The 22,719-nt window shown below is 28.5% G+C and overlaps 1 protein-coding gene across 1 annotated transcript in view; it reads left to right on the top strand.

Annotated features, from left to right (window-relative positions):
* The first annotated feature begins 8,162 nt into the window (after positions 1-8,162).
* mfr (ferlin family C2 domain-containing myoferlin misfire) overlaps positions 8,163-22,719 on the top strand; it is a 77,952-nt gene continuing 63,395 nt past the window's right edge. Inside the window, exons 1-5 of the mRNA XM_075373624.1 lie at positions 8,163-8,447; positions 9,519-9,665; positions 11,999-12,078; positions 13,995-14,151; positions 18,302-18,565. Coding sequence (XP_075229739.1) covers positions 8,163-8,447; positions 9,519-9,665; positions 11,999-12,078; positions 13,995-14,151; positions 18,302-18,565 — 933 coding nt within the window. The remainder of the gene's footprint in view (positions 8,448-9,518; positions 9,666-11,998; positions 12,079-13,994; positions 14,152-18,301; positions 18,566-22,719) is intronic.

Below are 22,719 nucleotides of genomic sequence, written 5' to 3'. Positions count from 1 at the left end.
ACTCATTAGTTACTTTGAACAATCTGATGCTGCTTCCCATTTCTTTCTATGTTATGCTAATACTTTAATATGAATGTAATATATCATTCCCAGTTATCTGTTTTTTATATTCCAATATTAGTCAATAATTTTTACATTCTACATGTCCCTCTGTTACCAAATAAACTAACTTTAATCTTAATATATGGCCAAACAATCTAGTTTGCCTTTTTACTAGATTCTACCAAAAATTTGTTTCCTCTTCATCTTTAAACCTCCTAATTTCATACTTTAACAAACCGTGTAATTTTCAACATCCTTCTCTAATACCACACTTCTGGGGGTCTCATTTCTTTTTATATTGTTTATATTATGCTTGAATGTATTAAGGATTTGATAAGTATTATTACAGAACAGAAACATTATAAACAATTTTGTAAAAAAGCAATATTTTAGTGTGTAATTTCATATATCTGCATTTTGTTTGTGTTACTTGTATATGAAATACTAATAGAGAATATTGAGGTCACAAAAAAAATTCTAACTTATGACAGATTTATCACTGCAATAAAATAAAAAATAAAAAACCAATGAATTTCAATACTTTAGAAAGCTTTTTGTGATTAGGAAAGAATGTATCAGTGGAAATAATAAAAATGAGTCCATATTCTTTCTAAGATGTTTAATTATGTTGGGATACTACCAACCGACTGGTGGTTGGCCTTAAGTGGAATTCACTGTCCCAGTCGTATACAATGGTTAGTTAGTTTTTATAATAGTATTATAAAAGTATAAATTTATTTTTATGTGAATTCAGGTTGCGTTAAATATTAAAGGTTGGTTAAAGAGTGTAAATTAATATAGTGAACAAATTTCTCCTAAAAAAATATAATGTTTTTTAATTTCTTTGCTTAATTCACTTTACAGCATCCTGATAAAAGTAAATTTAAATCAGAACTGAAAGCAAAACTAGATATATTTTTGTGGTTAGGACTAAAAAGACACTTCAAATCATGCTTAAATATGATTCCTTCTGGATATGAACCTTTTGAAAAGAGTCAGATTAGAGAAATTCAGTTTCATCCAGTGAAAAAACATATGACTAAAGAGGATAAACAAAAAATGTTAACATTTGGTGTACCACTTTATATCGTTTACAACAATTTAATCGTAAGTACTGTAATTTCATAATGGTTATTTATATACTTTTTTGAGATTGCTATTCTACAATGGTTACACTGAATATTATTGATGGTCCGTAGATTTTGCTCCATTTCAGAACAACCTTTCCTAAAAAATTATGTATAACATAATTATTCATATTGTCTATAATTAGATATTCAAGTTTTGACTTTCATTAATAAATCATGAGTTAAATGCTTAAAAGTTAATTGAATTAAAGTGGTACTTTTTACATAGTTTCTGGCATTTAATGATCTTAGTTAGCCATATTTTCGGTTCATTATTTGATGTCTGTAATCATCTATTATCATTAAACATAGTAAAACATAGGTGATTGTTGAGGACAGCCTCAGTACATACAGTCAAATTATATTTAACACCCATCGGAGTTAGGTAAGTTTTATATACTTTCTTTAATCTATTATTTTAACTTTTATATTTTATCAACTTTGTGTGGTATTAGTTTTGAGTATTTTGCCTTCTTAGCTTGTTTTAGTGAATTTTTATTATATGATTGGTATTACGTTTACGCCTTGTATAGTTTATTATTTCGGAGTTATTTTACCCTTTTACTAATAGCTACCCTGCGATGATAACGCCCAGGTGTTTTTCGCCCACAAACACCGAAATAAATATATTTAACACAGTACTTAAAGCAAAAAAATTGAGTAACTTCTTACTCTTCCATTTATATCTTGCTCTATTTGTAATCATTTTCAAATTTTCACTATAAAACTTATTTTATGAATTGGGTATGGAATAGTTATAGTATAAAAAACTACCTTTAATGTTCTCTGCTTCTAGTTAGGCCTCTTCTGTAGTTATATATTTTTGTATTGTAACCTCGTATTTTTTATGCTTTGCAGTGTTCGAACAACCAAAATAGGATTTTCTTGAAAAGGTCAGTTTAAAAATCTAAAAACAGTTTTGCTTGATCAAGAACTTACCTTGGTTTGTTTATTTAAGTCTTGTAAATGTGTGTTTTATTCCTTTATGTAGCAGTTCTTTAAACATTTTATTAGTTTTTTTAGCAATAAATATATTGCATTACCATAAAATCCACCAACAATATTTTTTTAAATGGCAAATATAAAGTGCTTTCAGCTGAAAAAAAAACATTTTTTTTGTAATCATTTTGTAAAAATTTCCTTTAGCTGCTAAAAATGTAGTATTTCATTCAATAAAACCATTGTAGATTGCATAATGTAAACAAATATAATATTTAATGAAAAACTGAAATAATTTTATTATATGTTATACAAGTGAAAATAAAGAAAGAAGTTCATATAAACGTAGGTCCACACTTTGCTTTCAAATTACAGCTAGGTCCACACTTTGCTTTCAAATTACAGCTAGTGAAAAATTTAGCCCTGATTGCTTCAGTGCTAAGAGGAAAGGCTGTGTTAAAATTATACTGGAATACAAATTATGAGTCAAATTTGATGTTCTTTTATTTGTTTTAGACCCCAAAAAATGGATTCCAGTACTATATTTAAAGCAGTTTTCCGAAAAAATTTTGGAAGCCCAGTTTATTTTGTTATATTGCCAATAAACAAATAAAACTTTGAAACTAAGTTTTGAGAACAAAATATTGGTTTAAGAATAGTCAATTGTTAGTAAATAAAAATTTTGAGAAATTCAACTATATTTTAAAACAACATAGACCAAACTTGGTAGAAAAATTTTATAATTTTAAATAAAATGAAAAGTATTTTGATATTGCAAAAATTTGAAGTAACAAAATCAACTAATTAAAGTTTAAACATTTCAATTATATATTGTTCAAAATGTCCTACATCATCACTGCACAACTGCTTGATTTAGAATTTCTTAGGGTGGGATATTGTATAAGAGTTGTTCCATAAAACTTTAGTGGGATTGTAAGTTCTCATCACCAACTCTTATCTGTAACATTTTGTTCATATAGTAGAGTTGTGTAATAACTCCACAAATAACAGTCCAGTGTCCTACATCGACTTTGGTGTCAGGTCACCTTAAAAGTTTGTTAATTGGTTTGCCTTATCCATCCAGATATTTGTTTATATTTAAGTAATTGCTTAATTACCAGCTTTTAAAAAAAGTGTGGAGATATTCCAGCATGTTGGAAAATTGTTGGTATCTTGAAACCAGAGAAGTTAAATCTAAAAGATGCAGTAAGTTAAATAACAGAAAAATCTATAAACACATTTTTTGTACGGCGTTAATAAAAAAATGAATGGTCCAATAATTTTTTCACCAATAATTATACATATAAAAAACACTTACATAAAATTTATTTTGGAAACTAAACCTGTATAAGGATTTTTGAACTCCATTGATGATGGAGTTCATATTGATTTATTATCTCCATTTCTTGAACAATAAGGGTTGTTCATCTTTATGGTGATGTAATTTACTTTAAAAGAAAACCTTCAACGTAGTGTTAGAAATGTGTAATAAAAGAAAAAACCGTAAGTGTAATTAAATTTCTAATATTATCTTAGCTTAAAAATGGTTATAATGAACCCAATGACGTACATTAACATAAATCCACAATCTCCATGTAATAATTGTTGAATCTTATGAAAGTGGAAGAGTGTAAAAATTTTCTTTGCAAATTATTTGCCAAACTTTATTGCACAACCATTCAGAGTAGTCAAAAAACTGGGATTTTTTATTAATATAAAAATATCTAAATATTTTTTATTAAAATATTAATTACTTTTAATATTTAAAATTTTATTAACTATCTTTTCTTAAAAAGTTGTCTTCAGAATTTGCAATTCTGATCTTTGTTATAATTGAATGTGTTCATTTTTATATCTTGGACATATATTTTATATTGAATGTTTTTAACTTATTCTTTTTTTTAGGATTGCATATGTTATGCTTATATATATCAGGGTTATTTTGAACCATATTTTTCAAATGAAGGTTTTTATAATAGTTATGTGAAAGTAATTGTTGAAAATAAAAGTGGAATTACCCAAGTAAGTAGCATATGCACCTGCAACTTAATTTATTTGTAAATAATATATTCTGAATATAAACTATTGTAAATTAAATGGATTTTCCTTTAAAGTTTTTAAAAATAATAAAACCTTGAAGGTTCTGATTTGAACCCAGTTTGGGGCTGGCATTCTTACTGCACTATATACATTTATTTACATATTCCCACATGTAAATTTCAGTCTTATTTGGCAATTTGCTTAATAAAAATATCAATCTGAATTGAAAAGATGAAAAAATGTAATTTTTAATTGATGATTATTTATGCATTACAGATTTTTAAAAACTCATTGTACCCAGTGTGGTCTGAGACTTTAACAATAAGGGATGTACATCTTTATGGAAATATAATTTACTTTAAAAGAAAACCTCCCACTGTAGTTTTAGAAATATGGAATAAAAGAAAAAAAGTAAGTGTAATTAAATTCCTAATAATTATCTTAGCTTTAAAAAATGTTTATAAACTACATTGATAATGACATTTAATATTACTTTACGTCTTTTTCTATTTGGTGAAACTAAACATTAACTCTGAGAATGTTGCAGATTGTTGTGCCTCAGCCTATATAGTGTGATTGACAGTTTTAAATTTCTTATCTATTAAAACTGGTATTTTCTTATGGGTTCTAACAATGTGTAGCTGCCACAATTAATCTTTAACTATGATAGCTAGTGCGGTGCCTGTTATTCTGAAAACATTCAGTTTAGTTTTCATGTGCTGAAGCAAATTGCTTTGTTGTAAAAAAAACTTATTATTTTATATTATTGTATGATACAAGGGTGAATCAAATTTAAACAGTAATTTTGTTATTCTACGCAACAAGCAGTTCCAAGCTGGATGGCAGTGTGGAGGGTTAATGTTTGGTGTGTTAGAGAGGAGGAACTAGCTTGGTTAGTTCCTTTGCTCTGTTCTGTTGTCAGTATAGCCTTGAGTTAGCAGGAGGTTCCGTCGCCTGTTGCACAACGTATAATCATAAAGTTTTTAACTAATGAAAGCGTTAAAACTTGTTTAAAGGTATAGTTGGGGGACACTACACTGTCCCAGAACTGAGTGTATGTGTGGGCCAGCAGTTTAAGGGCAGACCGGAAAGTGTAGAAAATGAGTCATGATTGACACCCAAGTTCAAGTTTCACAGCTGACAACATCTGTGCCCTTTGAGAGCTTATCAAAGGTGATTGCTGAATCACTATTGAAGAAATTCTGTCAGGAATGGGTATCAACTATGTTAGTGTTCAATCCATTATCACTGAACATCTTTCCCTTAGAAAAATTAGTGTTGATGGGTTCTGAGGTTGTTAATGGAAAATCAAAAACAGGTCAGGTTGGAGATCTGTGAGAGACTTCTGAATCGATTTTGGCAAGAAAGGGGCAATTTTTTGAGGCACATCATCACATGTGATGAGATGTGGCTTCATCATTGCACTCCGTAGTCAAAAATGGTGAGTAAGGAGTGGCGAAGGAAGGATGAAGGCTGCCCAGTGAAGACTAAAAGCCATTTGTCAGTTGGAAAGGTTCTTGCAATGATTCTTTTTTACCCAAAGGGAGTTTTATTCATTGATTTTCTCCAGTCAATGAATGGTGAATGCAGCTTACTATTATGAGCTGTTACAGTCAACAAAAGCCACCTACCAAAACAAAAGACAAGGTATGCTCATCAGAGATGTCATCTTTCTCCGTGATAATGCCATGCCGCACACCCCAATGTTGACAAAGGGATAAATTGGGAAAAATAGTTTGTGTAATAATGGTGTTGTTTTATGAAAGAAGAAGATGCTCGATTTCCAATGTCTGAAAAAGAATAAACACCTATTATACATTAAAAAATTTGAAGAAAGAGCAGCAGCTGCATGTGGGGTATCACGATCCCTAGTCCAAGCAATGAGAAAAAAAAGCAGTTGTTAGAAAAATTAGCTGAAAATTTAATTACCTCACCTTAAAAGAAAAACAAACCCCGCGAAATGCCTACAATGGGACTTGATGACTGACAAATTTGTGTTGAGACGGACTATAAATGAATTTGACGAAATTCATTAACAACTGCCGACAGTGAAAAAGATAATGTTTGCACTAAAGATGCCATTGATTATTGAGGAAAAGAGACTAGTTTGAGAAAAATAATAAAAGAATTGGAGCTTAGTTGGAGAAAAACTGAAAGTACCAAGAAGGTTCTCACTGAGCGACATGACATAAGGTTTAAGTTTATTCAATATCTGACTGCTGTAAAAAGTAAATTAGAACCAAAAATAGGCCGATAATGTACCTCGACGAATCATATATGTTTTCTTACAAATAAATCATGGTGCAGTGCTTCAGGTGATAGGCTGAAAGTTCCTATTTCAAAATGCACAGACTTATAGTGCGCGTTGGAAGAGAAATGGATTTTATACCAAATGCCTTACTAACTTGGCAAGCAAGTTTAAAAAGTGACGATTACAGAGGTCAAATGGTAGCAGAAAATTACTTAAAATGAACAGAAGAGATGTTAATTCCAAATCTTCCTGATAATTCTGTGGTAATCTTTGACAGTGCACCCTGTCACAATACCGTTTTAGAAAAATCAATTTCCATTTCAAAAAAGAAAGATATGATAAGTGGTTCCAGAAATATACTATTTCTCATTTTTCCTGGATGTTGAAACCTTAGATGTACAGATTGTTAAAAGCTAATAGGGAAAAGTTTACTGTGTATGGGTTTGACAAACTTTTACAGATAAGTAGCAAGTGATAACAACGTATCTTTTGATATCAAAGGACATTTAAAGGTTATGTGAAAATAAAGTGGTCGACATGAATGAAAAAAATTGGCAGGTGTATTGTGATAAAGTTAAGGAAACAGAAGCTGAAAATATGCAACACGAACATTATTGACAATACTATGGAATCATTTATTATTTCTTTACAGGAATATAGTGTAATTGTCAGTGATGATTCTGATGGCTATAACCTCGGAAATTATAATATTTCTTGCAAAGTGGATGGTTTTCATCCTCTTTAATTAAAATAGTTTTATTTTTTTGTAACATTTAAAAATAAGTAGTTTTTCTACTGTAATTTCCAATTCCATTATTTAGTGTATTTAATTGTTACCTTGCATTAACTTTTGAATATCTGTTTGAAATTAAAATGGAACACCAGCACTTAATGAAGGTTGAAGGTAATACATTTTCATTTGCATGTTATACCATTTCATGTGTAGGCCTACTATTGTACAATTCCCAGCTTCGCATAAGCGCTTCTGTAATTCTTGTCATATTTACCATTTTGAAAAATGCATAACATACTTTTTTGCAGAAAATGGTCGGATATTAATTAAAAGTTTTTCAGTGAGCCAATTAAATTTGACACACCTAGGACTTTCATAACCTATTCTACTCATGAAAATAATGGAAAATTCATTTAAACATATATCCTAAACTACTTTGTTTGCGAGTTACGGCAAGTGAAAGATTTTGTTTGATGTCAGCTACCCCAGTGAAATGAGGTCGTACTAAACATTTAGGAAGTTAATTAAGGGGCAAAATTAGCGATTTTTTATGGTTTTTGACCTGAAAAATTGAATAAAGTAGGTCTATAACCATATCTTCAGTAGTTTTTGAGAAATCTGGGATGAAAATCAATAAATTATGGTAAAACATCATATTTCTATGTTTGACGTACAATAACTTTGTTAAATTGGTGATACAACACAAAATGTTTAAACAAAACTTGTAGAGAATTTAATTTTGAACAGAATGGTGTAAGATAAGTTGAATAAAACAAAGAAAAGTTAGAAAAATTTGAATTTTATTTAGAAACGTACACTAAACCATAAAGTGCACCAGTTTATAAAGTGTCCAAAAATAAGCCTGCTATTTTCAACACATTTCTTGGCACGCTTCTGTACTACTTTTGTTTCTATTTTTAAGTCTTCATGTCTGTCCTTAAGTTGCTCAGCTGCATCCATAATGCAAACAATTAATTCCTCACAAAAATGGAATTTCGTTTTGTATACAATATTTTTCATCCATCCCTAAATGCAAAAATCTAAAGGTGTTAGATCTGGCGATCTTGGTGACCAGGAATGGGGACTCCATGACCAATCCATTTCTCAGGGAAATGATGATTTAAGTGAGTGGAAACAGCACAAGAGAAGTACTTCCAAGCACCATCATGCTGGAAGTATACTTCATTTCTCAGCACTAGAGTATCATCTTCAAGCAGCTGCAGCAATTCATCTTGAAGAAAATGGAAGTAGACCTCAGCACTTAAGTGGCCAGCTGTTTGTCAAGAAGGCCACACCATTCATTGATAATAAATCAGTGTTGAAAATTATATTATATTATTATCTAAGTAATATTTATTTTACCATTGTGTAATTTCCAGTTTTAAAAAATCGTTTTTAACAGTAAATTTTGTTTTTACAAAGATTTCACATCACCAAAAAAGAATTTGTTTATTGTTCACATTAAATAAATATTTTTCTAACATTACTTTGTTTTATTTAACTTATCTTACAGTGTTGTTCAGAATTAAATTATATACTAGTTTTGTTAAAAAATTTATGTTTATTACCCATTTAACAAAGTTATTGTAAGTCAAAACATGAAAAACAGGGGTTTTTATCCCAATTTGTTGTTTTAACCCCAGATTTCTCAAAGACTACTGCAGATACAGTTCTGAGATCTTCTTTAATCATTTTTTCAGCTCAAAAACCATTAGAAATCATCAATTCTGCCCTGTAATTTAACACCCTAAAAATTTCAGTATGACCCCATTTCACTTAATAGGGATAGCTAAATCTTCACTAGCTGTAACTCATAAACAAAGCATTTTAGGACATAAGTTTATATGAACTTTTTCCATTATTTTCATGAGTAGAATATGTTATGAAAGTCCCTGGAGAACTTTGTAATAAACATGTGTAGTTAGGATACTCAAGCTTTTAATAAATTAAGAAAAATATTTTAAAAATTAATGAAGAAATCCCATCAACAGAGTTGACTTAATGAACATAATAAACATATACACATACGTGCACACAAACATGCATGCATATTATGGTCATAATGTCAACTTTGAGAGTTGTTTTTCATTAATTTTTAAAAAAGTTTTCTTTCATTTATGTGTTATTTCTTATGGTTTACATCAGTAAAAATTGTCAGTAGTTATAAAAGAAATAATATCAAATTATGAATTTAATTTTTTTTTAAACTTAATTTAAAAAAATACAAGATGTGCACCTGGCTAGTATATAAATATATAACATCCAATCTTTTTTTTAGGTATTGGAAGAAAATGATAAAATAATTTTATTTAATGCATTATTTTTTTATTAATTTAATTAAAATGTTATCAAAATTAAGTTAAAATAATTTACTTGGTTTTTTCAGAGCAGCGTATTACTGGGTAGTGCAATGTCTCGCTCTTATTTTGCCAGTGAAAATGAAACACCTACTACTAAATTGTTAGAATGGGTCCCGGTTATTAATAATTCTGAAAATGTTGGAAAAGTTCTTGTTGTACTATATTTAATTCAGGTACCTTATATTATTTACATATTTAATAATGTATTTATTTAAGACCTTTTGTTCTCTTATTTGTTTATTTATTTGGAAATAAATAATTTGTTTATTTGTAATTAAATTATTGATTACTATGAACTGAACATGTATTCTAAGACAGAATCACTATAACATATTTTTAGAAGTTTTACTCGAGGATTTTGAGTGCTCTTCCATAATAAAATAATAGATATTTGATAAATATTTCCAAAATAAATATTTGTGATTGTGAATATGTTAAAAAAAGCAAGCAATGAATTGCTTAATTTGACTGGTGAAGCCAGGAAAGCCAGAAAGTTTTTGTCATTTTAACCTCTGTTTGTATCTTTATGATAAAATAATTACTTTTTATTGAAAAACATTAACCAGAATTGTGAATTCTTTTTACAACATACAAATGTATTCCAAAATATCAATCAAAAGTGTTCAATTAACCAGGTTCAGTTATTTCTTTGACGTATTAAAAAAAGACTTGTATTGATTATTTATTTTTTTAATTTTTTTATTAAATATAACATTACTTATTGATTATATTTAAATATTTCAATTTTAAAATGCTATAGAATAAAGCAATAACAAACATTTTATAATTAGTATATTGGCATAAAAGTTTGAAAATTTGGAGGATCATTATCAGGGAGCTTTTTTTAATGATTAAAATATTCACTAAAGTTGATTTTAAATAAATTAAAATAACATTATTTTGATTTTTTTTCTTTAATTTTGGAGCTAGCTCCTCATTAGGGGAGCAGAATTAACTTACTTTAGTGACTTTTATTGTTTAAAATTTGAAATTGGAAAACAAATTATTTTTTAAGAAAATAATCCTTATGTGGTGATAATAAATTTAAAAAAATATTTTTTTTAATTTTGTTAGAAAGATACAAAAATATAGCTGCTATAATTCTAAATAAACAAATTTGGAATTTTCTAGGAAGGGGTGAAAATTTTTTCTTAGTTTTTCCAAGAGATACTAAAGAGGAAGGGTTATTAAAAAATTTTTAATATAATGAGTAACTTGCAAGATAGATTTAAATTTAAAATTATTTTTTTTAATATTTAAAATATGTAAAACAAATTCTTAGGGATGTAGGATGTAGGGGGTATACTGAAATGAAACGACTAGCACTAGATAGGGAATCTTGGAGAGCTGCATCAAACCAGTCAAATGACTGAAGACAAAAAAAAAATTGAAATATTTTTGTTACAACAGACCATTGGAGTGAGGTGGGGAAAAAAACGTTTGTAGTGGTTTGAAGGCATATTGATGTAGAAAATATAGTTGTAAAAATCTTCCAGTAACTCCTTTTCTGAAGCAATGTGTGGTAAAAAAAATAAAAATATACAGTAATTTTTTGGGAGGGAGTGAATATTAAATAAACATTTCTGGTAATTTGTGATCTTGATTAAAAAAAAACTACCATTTTTATAAGAAAATGTTTTGCTAAAGTACCCGGGTGGTAATGATTTAAAATTCTATTTTCGCCAAAACACACCCATTTTCTAACTTTTAGAATAATTTAATAAATTCTTTTCCCCCAAATGTAGTTTGCAGAAAATTGGTCAAAGGAATCCAGAATTATAAGACTAAATACAAAAAAAAATCTTTTATGATTATTTACAATGTTTTTTTTTTTTTTTTTTTTTTTTTAAATTATTTTTGCCTTCTTAAGGCACAAAACTTAAAAAAGACCAATTTTTTTAGATCTTTTTTTTACCAATTTGTATACTTTCCTGTGATAGTTACAGCTACTATTGAAGCAACATATTTCTGTAGCCAGGAAAATAAAAATTAAGTAAATGTACATTGAGATCAAATAAACCAGTATACACTGGTGTTACAAACTATAAAAAACTTTATATTTTTGTTAATAAGATATTGAATTCTTCATTTAAATCCTTTGATCTGATAATTGAAATTGAAATTTGAAAACCTTAAAAATTATTTAATAATTAATTACAGCTAATATTTTTTTACAGTTTTAAATATCAACTACAGCTACCATTAATAAATGATAACAAAATGCAGTGAAATTGTTCTGGCATTAAATTCAGTAAACTAATGCCTTTGATATTTTATCCAGATTTTATGAAAGAAATATTTCCTGGATGTTCTGCCATATGAATTTTGCTGTTGCAATACCATCAGCTGTAAGATGATGCCTTTTACCTTCTTGCCAAAGACCCTTTTAAATACCATTATATTAGTTAATTTTATAATGATCTGTTGTCTGAAAGTTAAAAAAAAAAGTGAATTATTTATTTTTTTATTCTGAGGTTAATAACACTGATTTCAGTTTATTTTTAAGGGAGATGGTGAAAGAATGGGAGATGGAGACACTGGTGAAAGAATGCCATTGTATATTGTTCCAGTTACAGTCACATACAGGTATGTAAAATATATTTTTATATTATCTGTAATTACACATGTCGTTGGTATTATTTATTGCTAGAGATAATTCAAAGGATATACCAGGTGATCATTTGAAAAGTTACAACATTTATTATTTAACAGCCATCAGTCCCATCGTATTTCTGTTTGAAGCATGTATACCATTCTTGGTACCTTTTTAAAATTATTCTCAGAGGGGTGGAACCTACCCTCTCTACTACACCTACCCCAACTCAAAAATTTTAAATTGCAATGGAAATATTTAATCACATTAATTGAAACCCAAAAAAAATAATGAATTTTGGTGAAAAGAAAATTAAAATCTGCCCACCCCTTCGCTCATTAGGTGCAAAAAACGTAACCATCACCTAGATCAGATCTGTGCCAATTTGGCTTGGACAAACTATACCTTATTATTGGTTTTTTGTATGTATTACTGATATTATAATACTGTGTTTACTGGTACGTTTTTTAAATGCGGGAAAAACCTAAAACCCATATTTTTAACAAGAACAGACGATTTCAGACCTAATGCTTTGAGCCAGTAACACTGTATCCCAACATACCCTAAAAAATCACATTTTTATTTTATTTGCACCAAATTACTTGTCATTCAAAGGGCCTTCCTATGATCTGTTACAAGCTACGTCATCTCATTTAAAAAAAATAAGTTTTCAACCCTTGAAAATTTAGAAAACATTTAAGGGCGAAATTTTGTGTTGGTAATTTAAAAAATTATTTTTACAGTTCTAATCCATAGATTATGATTATTTCAAATGGTTTAATAAGTAATACCACATAATTTTATAGTTATCTTTATTGGACTGAAATTTAAAAAAAATACTACCCCAATTGGTTTTTTGCACCTAATGAGCGAAGGGGTGGGCAGATTTTAATTTTCTTTTCACCAAAATTCATATTTTTTTCGGGTTGTCAATTAATATAATTAAATATTACCATTACCATTTAAAATTTTTGAGTTGGGGTAGGTGTAGCAGATAGGGTAGGTAGGTGAATACCATTTTCAAGTTCCCCTTGAGAATGGTATACATGCCTACAAACAGAAATACGATGGGACTGATAGCTGTTGAATAATAAATGTGGTTACTTTTCAAGTGATCACCCGGTATACAAAGTAAATGTAAATGCAGAACAGCATACACTGGACAAATGGGAAGAGAATTAAAATGAAGATATAATGAACACATGAGATCTTTTAAAAATCAAAAACAAGATTCTAATTATGCAACGCATCTAATAAAAGAAGGACACACCTCATTGAAAATGGAAGAATCAATGAAATTAATTCACAAGTGTGTTAAAGTTAAAGGAAGAAGAATGAACAATTTAGAAAATCTAGAAATCTTTAAATTAATAAGAAACAATAAAACAATCATAAATGAACAGATCAACAATCAAGCAGATGTCCTTTTCAGGAACCTCAATTTATTGAAAACAGGAAATAATAAATAAAATTAAAAGATAATTATAATCGTAAATAACAAATAACAAGAAGAGGGCCAAATAAGGCATGACATCAAATAAAGAGAGGGGCATTGACTAAATGCTATATAGATTAACAGAAATTTAAAAGCACCAATACAATAATGGAGTGTTTCAACAATGGAGTGGTTCTGAAATACGTCAACATATAATAGAAGAATGAAGGTAAGAAAGGCAAACAGTACTCAGCATAGAAAATATAGAGATCTTAGCAGAAAAGATAATTATTTTCTTAATAACAACAATTGTGTTTTAATGAACCTCAGTCTTGTCTATGTTATTTATATTAATGATTAATTCTATTTCTTTACTCATTCTTAATTATTTTTTATTTACTCATTTCTTTTTTCAATAGGCAAGAACCAATTCTACAATAAAATCCAATTAAAATTTTGTTCTTTTGTTTAAAGATTAGAAGTTTTATTTTGGGGTATCCGTGGATTTACAGCTCATACCAGTAAACCATTTGTAACAATTATGTTTGCTGATAATTTGATTTCATCTGGTAGCATTGAGAATATTTCTAGTTTCCCCAATTTTAATAATAGTCCAGTTATTCTTGATGTGGTATGTATATGAAAGTTTAAATAAGTAAGTAAAGTACAAATATGTAGCCAAATTTCTTGTGTAAAAAGTAGTGATGATATGAAGCAGTTTTTTTTGTATTTGTGGAATATCAATGAACTTATTACTCTATTACTAATATGGGCATTAAGAAGTATTAAAGGATTATTTATTTATTTGAATTTGTAGGTGGATTTTTCAATATACTGAGTTTATCTATTGGTGTTTGAGAGCTAAAAATCAAAATTAAAAGTAAAAAAAACTATATTTGTTTAAAGAAAACAGTTCGGTTACCATATTTAAAATGATGTTCATTATATGATTAAATAAAAGCCAGGTGAAAAAATAAAATTATTGAGATTCAGCTTATGGTTATTAATTTAGTGTTAAATCATTTTGAAAATTCTTCAAGAATTGGTTTTTAGTAAAATTTGTTATGTGGTTGTCGTAAAATTTATTTAAAAAATGACAGCAACTGTCAGTACATAGTACCTACCTCAGGTGTTATGAACAGAATACTAAAGATAAAAGTACATTACAACTATAAGGCAAATACACAAACCAAAAGAGTGTACACATATATCAGTAATATACAAATTTAACAGTAAATATGGCCAATTCAGAAACTGATCAATAGTATTTACTGTTAGTATACTATGAATGTAGTATACTGTAGTGGAATAGTACACTAGTATTTACTGTTAGTATACTATGAATGTAGTATACTGTAGTGGAATAGTACACTTTCTATTGTTGCTCTTTATCTTTTTTATTTTCTCTTTTTCACAAAATAAATTTTGTGAAAATCAAATAACATATTTTGTTTATTTTCTTTTGTTATGATGGATTTTCATTTAGAACAGTTGCATTCATCAGTTAATTGGTTTTTACTTAATTCAGTTATGTACTTACTGAAGTAGGAGGTTTATTCTCAATAAACACTTCAGCCATTGGATTTGTAGATTTCTGAGATATCTATCCTGGGAGTAAGGGATTATGATAAAAAAAAGGAGATTGGTGATGGGTTTGGACAATCTTCCCAGAGAAGAATTATGCTATAAACCAATCTTATCCGATGTGTGTATTTTTATAAGGATTCCTTCATACAACAGGTACTGATCTTATTCTAATACTGAACCTTTCACATACAGCAAAATTGGAATATCTAGAACAAAGGTAATGATGTCAGTACATTACAGGAATACAATTTTTACACTAATTAACTTATAAATCTGCTACAGCTTATTGCTTTTCTTTGAGAAACAAAAAATAAGAATATAAGTACAAGTTCAGTCTTTCTGAAAGATATTAATTCATGTCTGTATGAAAGTGTTACTAAAATTTGAGTTAATAGCATTCAACTACTTCTAAAAAGGAGAACCTGACAACCTGTCATTTTTTTACTCAAAATGTTTACAACCATTATGGTTCCAAAGATAAAATATATTCAGTAAACAATGTTGTATAAGATATGTTCATGCATATTTTTTAAATATACTAACAAAGCTTTGTTGTGCTAGTAATTCAGGAGTCTGAAAAAAATAGATTATTATTCCCAAGGCACTTATTGAAGAAGTCCAAGTATTGATATGCTTGGATTAAGAATGAAATAAAGAAAAGCTGTTTCAAATGTTAGTGCATAAAGATGTTTTTCTGTAAATGAGTAAAAGAAATTGAAATGTGAAAAATAAGTTTTGTGTCGTAATACCCTTGACTTAGCAGAGCTACAAGCAGAGTTCAGTCAGGTATAAAGGCTTTTTGGGTTCTCCTGAATTTTATTTGCATTACTTTACATTTACTTTTGTAACTTCTTTCAATTTTTTTGATTTTAATATTAAAAGACTAATTAACTGAAGTTTTGTAAAAGTGTGAGTAATATTTTACTACTAAAATATATAATGTAGTTATATTTACAATTACAATTACATCTAGCTGATAAACACTGAAACAGTGCAAAAGAAAGTTTTTTATTTACAATAACTTTTATTTTAGTTATCTCTTTAAATTAACAACAAAACCATCTGAGAAACTTTCTCTATAATGTAAAAAAAATCATCAGAAATCAGTAAAAAAAAAACCCAACAGGTTGATTGAAGAGCCTCATTATTTTTTTAAAACTAAAAAAGGACTTTTCATGAAGCTGGCTCAAAAAATAAACAAAATCTCATATTTAATTAAAAGAAGAATTTGTTTTATATGAAATCAATTTACTTAGCTTTATAAAAATTATTCTATATTAGAGTATGAAAAGATCAGCACTCCTGGTGGTTCATGTACTTATAAGGTCTATTCAGAAAATAACCAAACTCTACTTTTTTAATCTTTATTAATAATTTTGCAGGTTATTGGCCCTTGACCCCTTCAAAGTACTCTCCTGTTCCTGTGAAAGTTTTCCCCAGTTTCACATAAAATTTTATGTTATATTGTAGCTACTACGAATTGCACATTGCAATAATCACTACTAACACTTTAACATGTTGCACTCAAATAACAATAATACGAAAACTAAATAAGATGTCAACAATCAAAGAACATGTGGTTACAGAGGAGGTTATGTGGAACATAATGCTGCCGTATGTCACTAAATATCTCTGTTTGCGCGTAATTAAAAATATTCAGTTATTTTCTGAACAGACTTTGTATATGTCAGTGAATAATTGAATTCGGTGAGCAAGTGATACATTTTTTATCTGCTAACCGTATCTAATTTGTTTAATTTGAAATACAAGCTCTATTGTTATTAATGAACAAAAACAGCATAATTGAGTGAATAGCAGACACAAGCACCAGGTTTTTTTCTTCAATGAAGAAAAACTTCAAAGGTTTACATTGGTTGTACTTATTTTAATTTGTTAATCCTATTTATAGAAGCTTCAAATTTTGACTAGACTTTGTGTATAATCAGATACAGAACTGAGTAAATGCCAAAAAATATTGTTTAATTATTTGTTATTATTATTTTACATTAAATATTATTATTACTTCATTATAATTATAAATAAAAATCAAAACTGAAATAGTGTAAAGACACCTCTCAATTGATGATCTCTATTTTATTAATATTGATGCTAATTTTATATTATATATACACATTTGTATGTATGTAAATGAATGTTTGCTTTCTCCCACATGGATTCCTATACCATTCATTCGATTATGATGAAGCTATGGTGTGTTGTGCGCACACCCATGAAGGTTTCTGAATTAGTTTGGACCCGCTAGGTGGCGCTGGGGTCGAGATATTTAAAAAAATTGTATGTATGGTCTAATTTGTTCAGAATATATATAAGTTACGTGAAAAGAAATATTTTGGCCAAAATTGGACCTGCTAGGTGGTGCTGGAGTCGAAGATATTTAGAAAAATTGTATTTATGGACCAATTAGGCTCATACTCAAAATATATATTAGTTAGGTGATAAGAAAAACTTTTACAAAAACTATACTCACTAGGTGGCACTGGCGTCGAGATATTTACAAAACAAATATACAAACATACTTTCAGACTATTTTTCTTGTCAATAAGTCAAGTACCCAAACTATTTTATTGATTACTAGCAGAACAGGTAATGGTTTTCTATTGCTAGATTCAAGTATATATTTAGAAAATGAACACATTTGAAAGTTTGAAAAACATTAAAAACTGAACATTACAGAACTTCACAAAATTTACCTTTCACTTTATCCCTTTTTCCCTAAATATAATATAATTTTTATATTCCCTTTTTTCCTTTTATATATATATATATATATATAAAAGGCAGTGTTCATATGTGTGTCCGCTATAGACTAAAAAACTACTGGACTGATTTACGCGCAGGAAAAGGGAAATAGGAAAAAAGGGAATATAAAAATTATATTATATTTAGGGAAAAAGGGATAAAGTGAAAGGTAAATTTTGTGAAGTTCTGTAATGTTCAGTTTTTAATGTTTTTCAAACTTTCAAATGTTCAGTTTTTTAATGTTTTTCAAACTTTCAAATGTGTTCATTTTTCTAAATATATACTTGAATCTAGCAATAGCAAACCATTACCTGTTCTGCTAGTAATCAATAAAATAGTTTGGGTACTTGACTTATTGACAAATTTGTATACTGACTTATTTTAAAAGTTAATACTACTTGTGTAAAAATATTAATTTTTATTGGGTATTACAGAAATTACCTGTACTTGAAAAATATTCTGCTCCTTTTGTCATTCGTGTGATGGATTCAAAGTGGTTTGGAATGAAACATTATGTTGGAAGTGGTGTTATAGAAAATGTTTTGAATTTTTTTCTTATATCGTTACCAACAAGTGAAGAATGGTTGTCAGTTAGACAAAGTGTTATCTTTAAACCAGTTTCATATAATCAGTTGATGACCTTTAATGAAGATCAGAATGAGTCATTTAGAAATGGTGGCTTTAAATATATTTTGAAGGTTTGTTTTAATTTTATTATAGTTGCGAAGATCATGAAAACAATATAAGTTCTTAGATATAAATAGTATATCTTTATAATATTTTTAAAATTATTTAAATATTTGGTAAAATACATAATTTTTCAAACAATTTTAAATTGAAAAAAAAAAACTGGCAGCCACATGCGCTGCAACTGCAGGTTCTGACACCTACCATACATACATTCAGTCCCTTGTTTTCTTTCAATATTACTTTATCTGGTGTGTGTGTATGTGTTTATTGTGATAACAAGTCAGAAAAAAAATATCAGTGCATTTACATCAGATTTTGTTTAAATCTTTGTAAAATAATATTGGAAGACATATAAAGTTACAGAAAATCTATGTGGATGATATGTGTGCAGTGTGCACAAATTAAAGAGCATTACAAGTGTTTTGAGGTAGCCATGTAATTTGCTGAATGATGAATGTTCTGAGAGTTCTTTAATCAGCAAAAGTGAAAATCACATCAAAATCTTTGTGGAATGCTTTGCTGGAAAATTGATGAAATAATATTTTTGAGCTACCTGACGACTGAAAAATATTAGTTTTAGTTAAGTACAGTCAATTATTATGGGTATTATTACGGTATGAGATTCGTAGCAGCCAGATTTGTGCCAAAATTGCCCTCAGCTGATGCAAAACAGGCCTTCCTTACTGCTGTCAATAACCTGTTTGAATGTGTTTAAAATGCTGAACATTTAAATAAATATATAATTTGGGTATGATCCTGAAGCTAAAGTCCATTCTTCACTTGGAAGATCCCAGCCTGGACCAATAAAAATACAGCGTACCTGGAGCAATGTCATGATGATGCTGATTTGTTTTATTTCCATTAAAAGTGAATTACATGTATGAATATGGTCCAGTAGGTCAAATAATGCAAGTAATAACATTGTCAAATTTTTAAAAAGTGGCCAGCAATTGCATCAGATTAGTGAATGACAAGTGCAACATGATAAATACATGCTTATGTATTACACTCTGTACTTGAAGTTTATTGTAAATTATCAAATAACATCTTTCCTATTCATTAGCTCTTGCTCCCTATGCCTTTTTCTCTTCTCAAAAATAAAGTATGATTTTATTGTTTGGTATAATAATCATAAAACATAGATAAGAACAAGGAACTACTGAAAGCAAACCAAATGAGTAAGAGAACAACCACACAATGATATGTGGTATGAGATGAAAGGCTTATTTTTGAGGAGTCATGTCTTAAGCCTTGTTGGGAAAAATGAGTTTTATACAATATAATTAAATTGTGCTCTTTTCTGCATTGTTGTTATGAAATGCAGTTTGTTTGAATAAACATTATGGTATGGCTTTATGGTTGACTTATAAAATAGTACAGTAATTCTGAATTTTCTAAGAGTAGTTTTCCCACAGGTTGAAAGGGAAATTGTAGATGTGGGTAAGGGAAGGATGAGAGACTGCACTGTTGCAGCATTGGAGTGGGCTGCAAACATGTGTTTTTTTATTTCAGCTTTCAGTAAAGGTAGACTCTTTTGTGATTATAGTGTCTTTTAACAAAAGTGTTAAGGTTTATACATACTTTGTAATTTCAGTCTACAATGGGATATAAAAAAGGTTTGAGAAAGAAGAATTTCCATTAAAACAGATTGCATCTTAATTTCTATCAAGAGTAGAATTCAATGCTCTACAGTAAAACAGCGGAAACAGTCAGGCACAAGATCTGTACTATATTTCTCAGTTATGCAAAACAATAATTCTTTAACATATGGATTTACCAAAAAATTATATTTTCTAAAGAACCCTACCTCCATTATTTTATTAATTAAATTTTTGAAACTGTCTATATACTGAGGTATTAATATTAAACCAAAAAAATGAGATTCAGTGAAAAAGGTTTTCTACCTTAAGTGAAAGCTGAAATAGTAAATTTTTTTAATTGCCATCATATTAATATTATTAACCTTTTATATTAAATTATAATTGAATTGGATGATTTTGATAAAGGTTTAGTTAGTCGAACTGTGAATGAATTTCACTCAAAGATGGGGGAGCTACCGACTCTGTAAAGAATTGAAAGTAAAAATTAATTTTAATGGCAGTGAACTAGTTTAAGAAGAATTTTGAAAGAATTAGGTTTTAACACAAAACAGAAAACGAAAGAAAAATTTTAGTTTAAAAATATATTAGGCAGAAAAGGATATCATATTTGCAGGCAATTAGTGATTTTGGAAAATATAACTGGGTAACCTGACTATACTTAGATGAATCCTATGTTTTATCATCTCATTCAATGGCAAAATCATGGGCTGACTAAAATTAATCTTTTTAAGATTCATATTATTCTCCTGTAGTTTAAATTATATTTTAAATTCTATTAAAATAAAATCCATCTAGTATAGAATATTGAAATATGACATATCTTCCATAATTTAACCAATTAAAATACATTTGCAGGATCCGATCCTCAGTCATGAATGAAATAATTTAATTACTGCATAATATAAATACTAAAATAAGGAAATTTGCTTATTAATTTATTATATGTGTACTGCTATCTGTTTCATAAGAGTTCTCCCTTAAACACTGATCGTTTATCAAATTGAAATTTTATTTGTATTTTTACATGTAATATTTAATTTTTCTGGTGACCCCTTCCTTAGTAGTCCCCACCCGGAGATCCGAACGGGGGACTATTTTAACTCCGGAATATTTTACCAAAAATTAGGGTTCAAATACAGAGATAGAAGAACAATTGCTAACATGTACAGGAACCAAACAGCAACAATAACAATTGAAGAACATAAGAAAGAAGCCCTAATAAGAAAGGGAGTCCGACAAGGATGTTCCCTATCGCCGTTACTTTTTAATCTTTACATGGAACTAGCAGTTAATGATGTTAAAGAACAATTTAGATTCGGAGTAACAGTACAAGGTGAAAAGATAAAGATGCTACGATTTGCTGATGATATAGTAATTCTAGCCGAGAGTAAAAAGGATTTAGAAGAAACAATGAACGGCATAGATGAAGTCCTACGCAAAAACTATCGCATGAAAATAAACAAGAACAAAACAAAGGTAATGAAATGTAGTAGAAATAACAAATATGGACCACTGAATGTGAAAATAGGAGGAGAAAAGATTATGGAGGTAGAAGAATTTTGTTATTTGGGAAGTAAAATTACTAAAGATGGACGAAGCAGGAGCGATATAAAATGCCGAATAGCACAAGCTAAACGAGCCTTCAGTAAGAAATATAATTTGTTTACATCAAAAATGAATTTAAATGTCAGGAAAAGATTTTTGAAAGTGTATGTTTGGAGTGTCGCTTTATATGGAAGTGAAACTTGGACAATCGGAGTATCTGAGAAGAAAAGATTAGAAGCTTTTGAAATGTGATGCTATAGGAGAATGTTAAAAATCAGATGGGTGGATAAAGTGACAAATGAAGAGGTATTGCGGCAAATAGATGAAGAAAGTAGCATTTGGAAAAATATAGTTAAAAGAAGAGACAGACTTATAGGCCACATACTAAGGCATCCTGGAATAGTCGCTTTAATATTGGAAGGACAGGTAGAAGGGAAAAATTGTGTAGGCAGGCCACGTTTGGAGTATGTAAAACAAATTGTTGGGGATGTAGGATGTAGAGGGTATACTGAAATGAAACGACTAGCACTAGATAGGGAATCTTGGAGAGCTGCATCAAACCAGTCAAATGACTGAAGACAAAAAAAAAAAAAAATGTAATATTTTTCTAATATATTTAATTTTATTTCATCTTTATTAATTTATAAATTTGTGTTAATATCAAAAATATGTTTATTGTTTATTAAATGGTTGTCATATTTGGTGAACCTATTATATTATTTTTGTCGTTTATATAATGTTCAAGAAATCTAGATTTAAAGAATCATTTTGTTTTTCCTTTATAAATAACATCACAGTCATTACTGTAATTTTATAATTTCCACACACATTGTTTATTGTATTATTATTATTTTTGTTTAAATATTTTATTATGTGGGTTATTAGGTTTGTATGCTGTATATATTTCTTTATTGTAAGTTTTAGTTATGTTTTCAATGATAGTGTATAAATACTTAATGTGTATGTTTTCACTCTTTTGTGTCTTATTACATATTGGTTGTGAGGTAGTTATTTTA

The sequence above is a fragment of the Lycorma delicatula genome, chromosome 8 (assembly GCF_047948215.1).
Source record: "Lycorma delicatula isolate Av1 chromosome 8, ASM4794821v1, whole genome shotgun sequence".
NCBI classification, from domain to species: domain Eukaryota; kingdom Metazoa; phylum Arthropoda; class Insecta; order Hemiptera; family Fulgoridae; genus Lycorma; species Lycorma delicatula.
The sequence above is the reverse complement of the archived record's forward strand: the minus strand, read 5'-3'. Positions and strand labels throughout refer to the sequence as shown.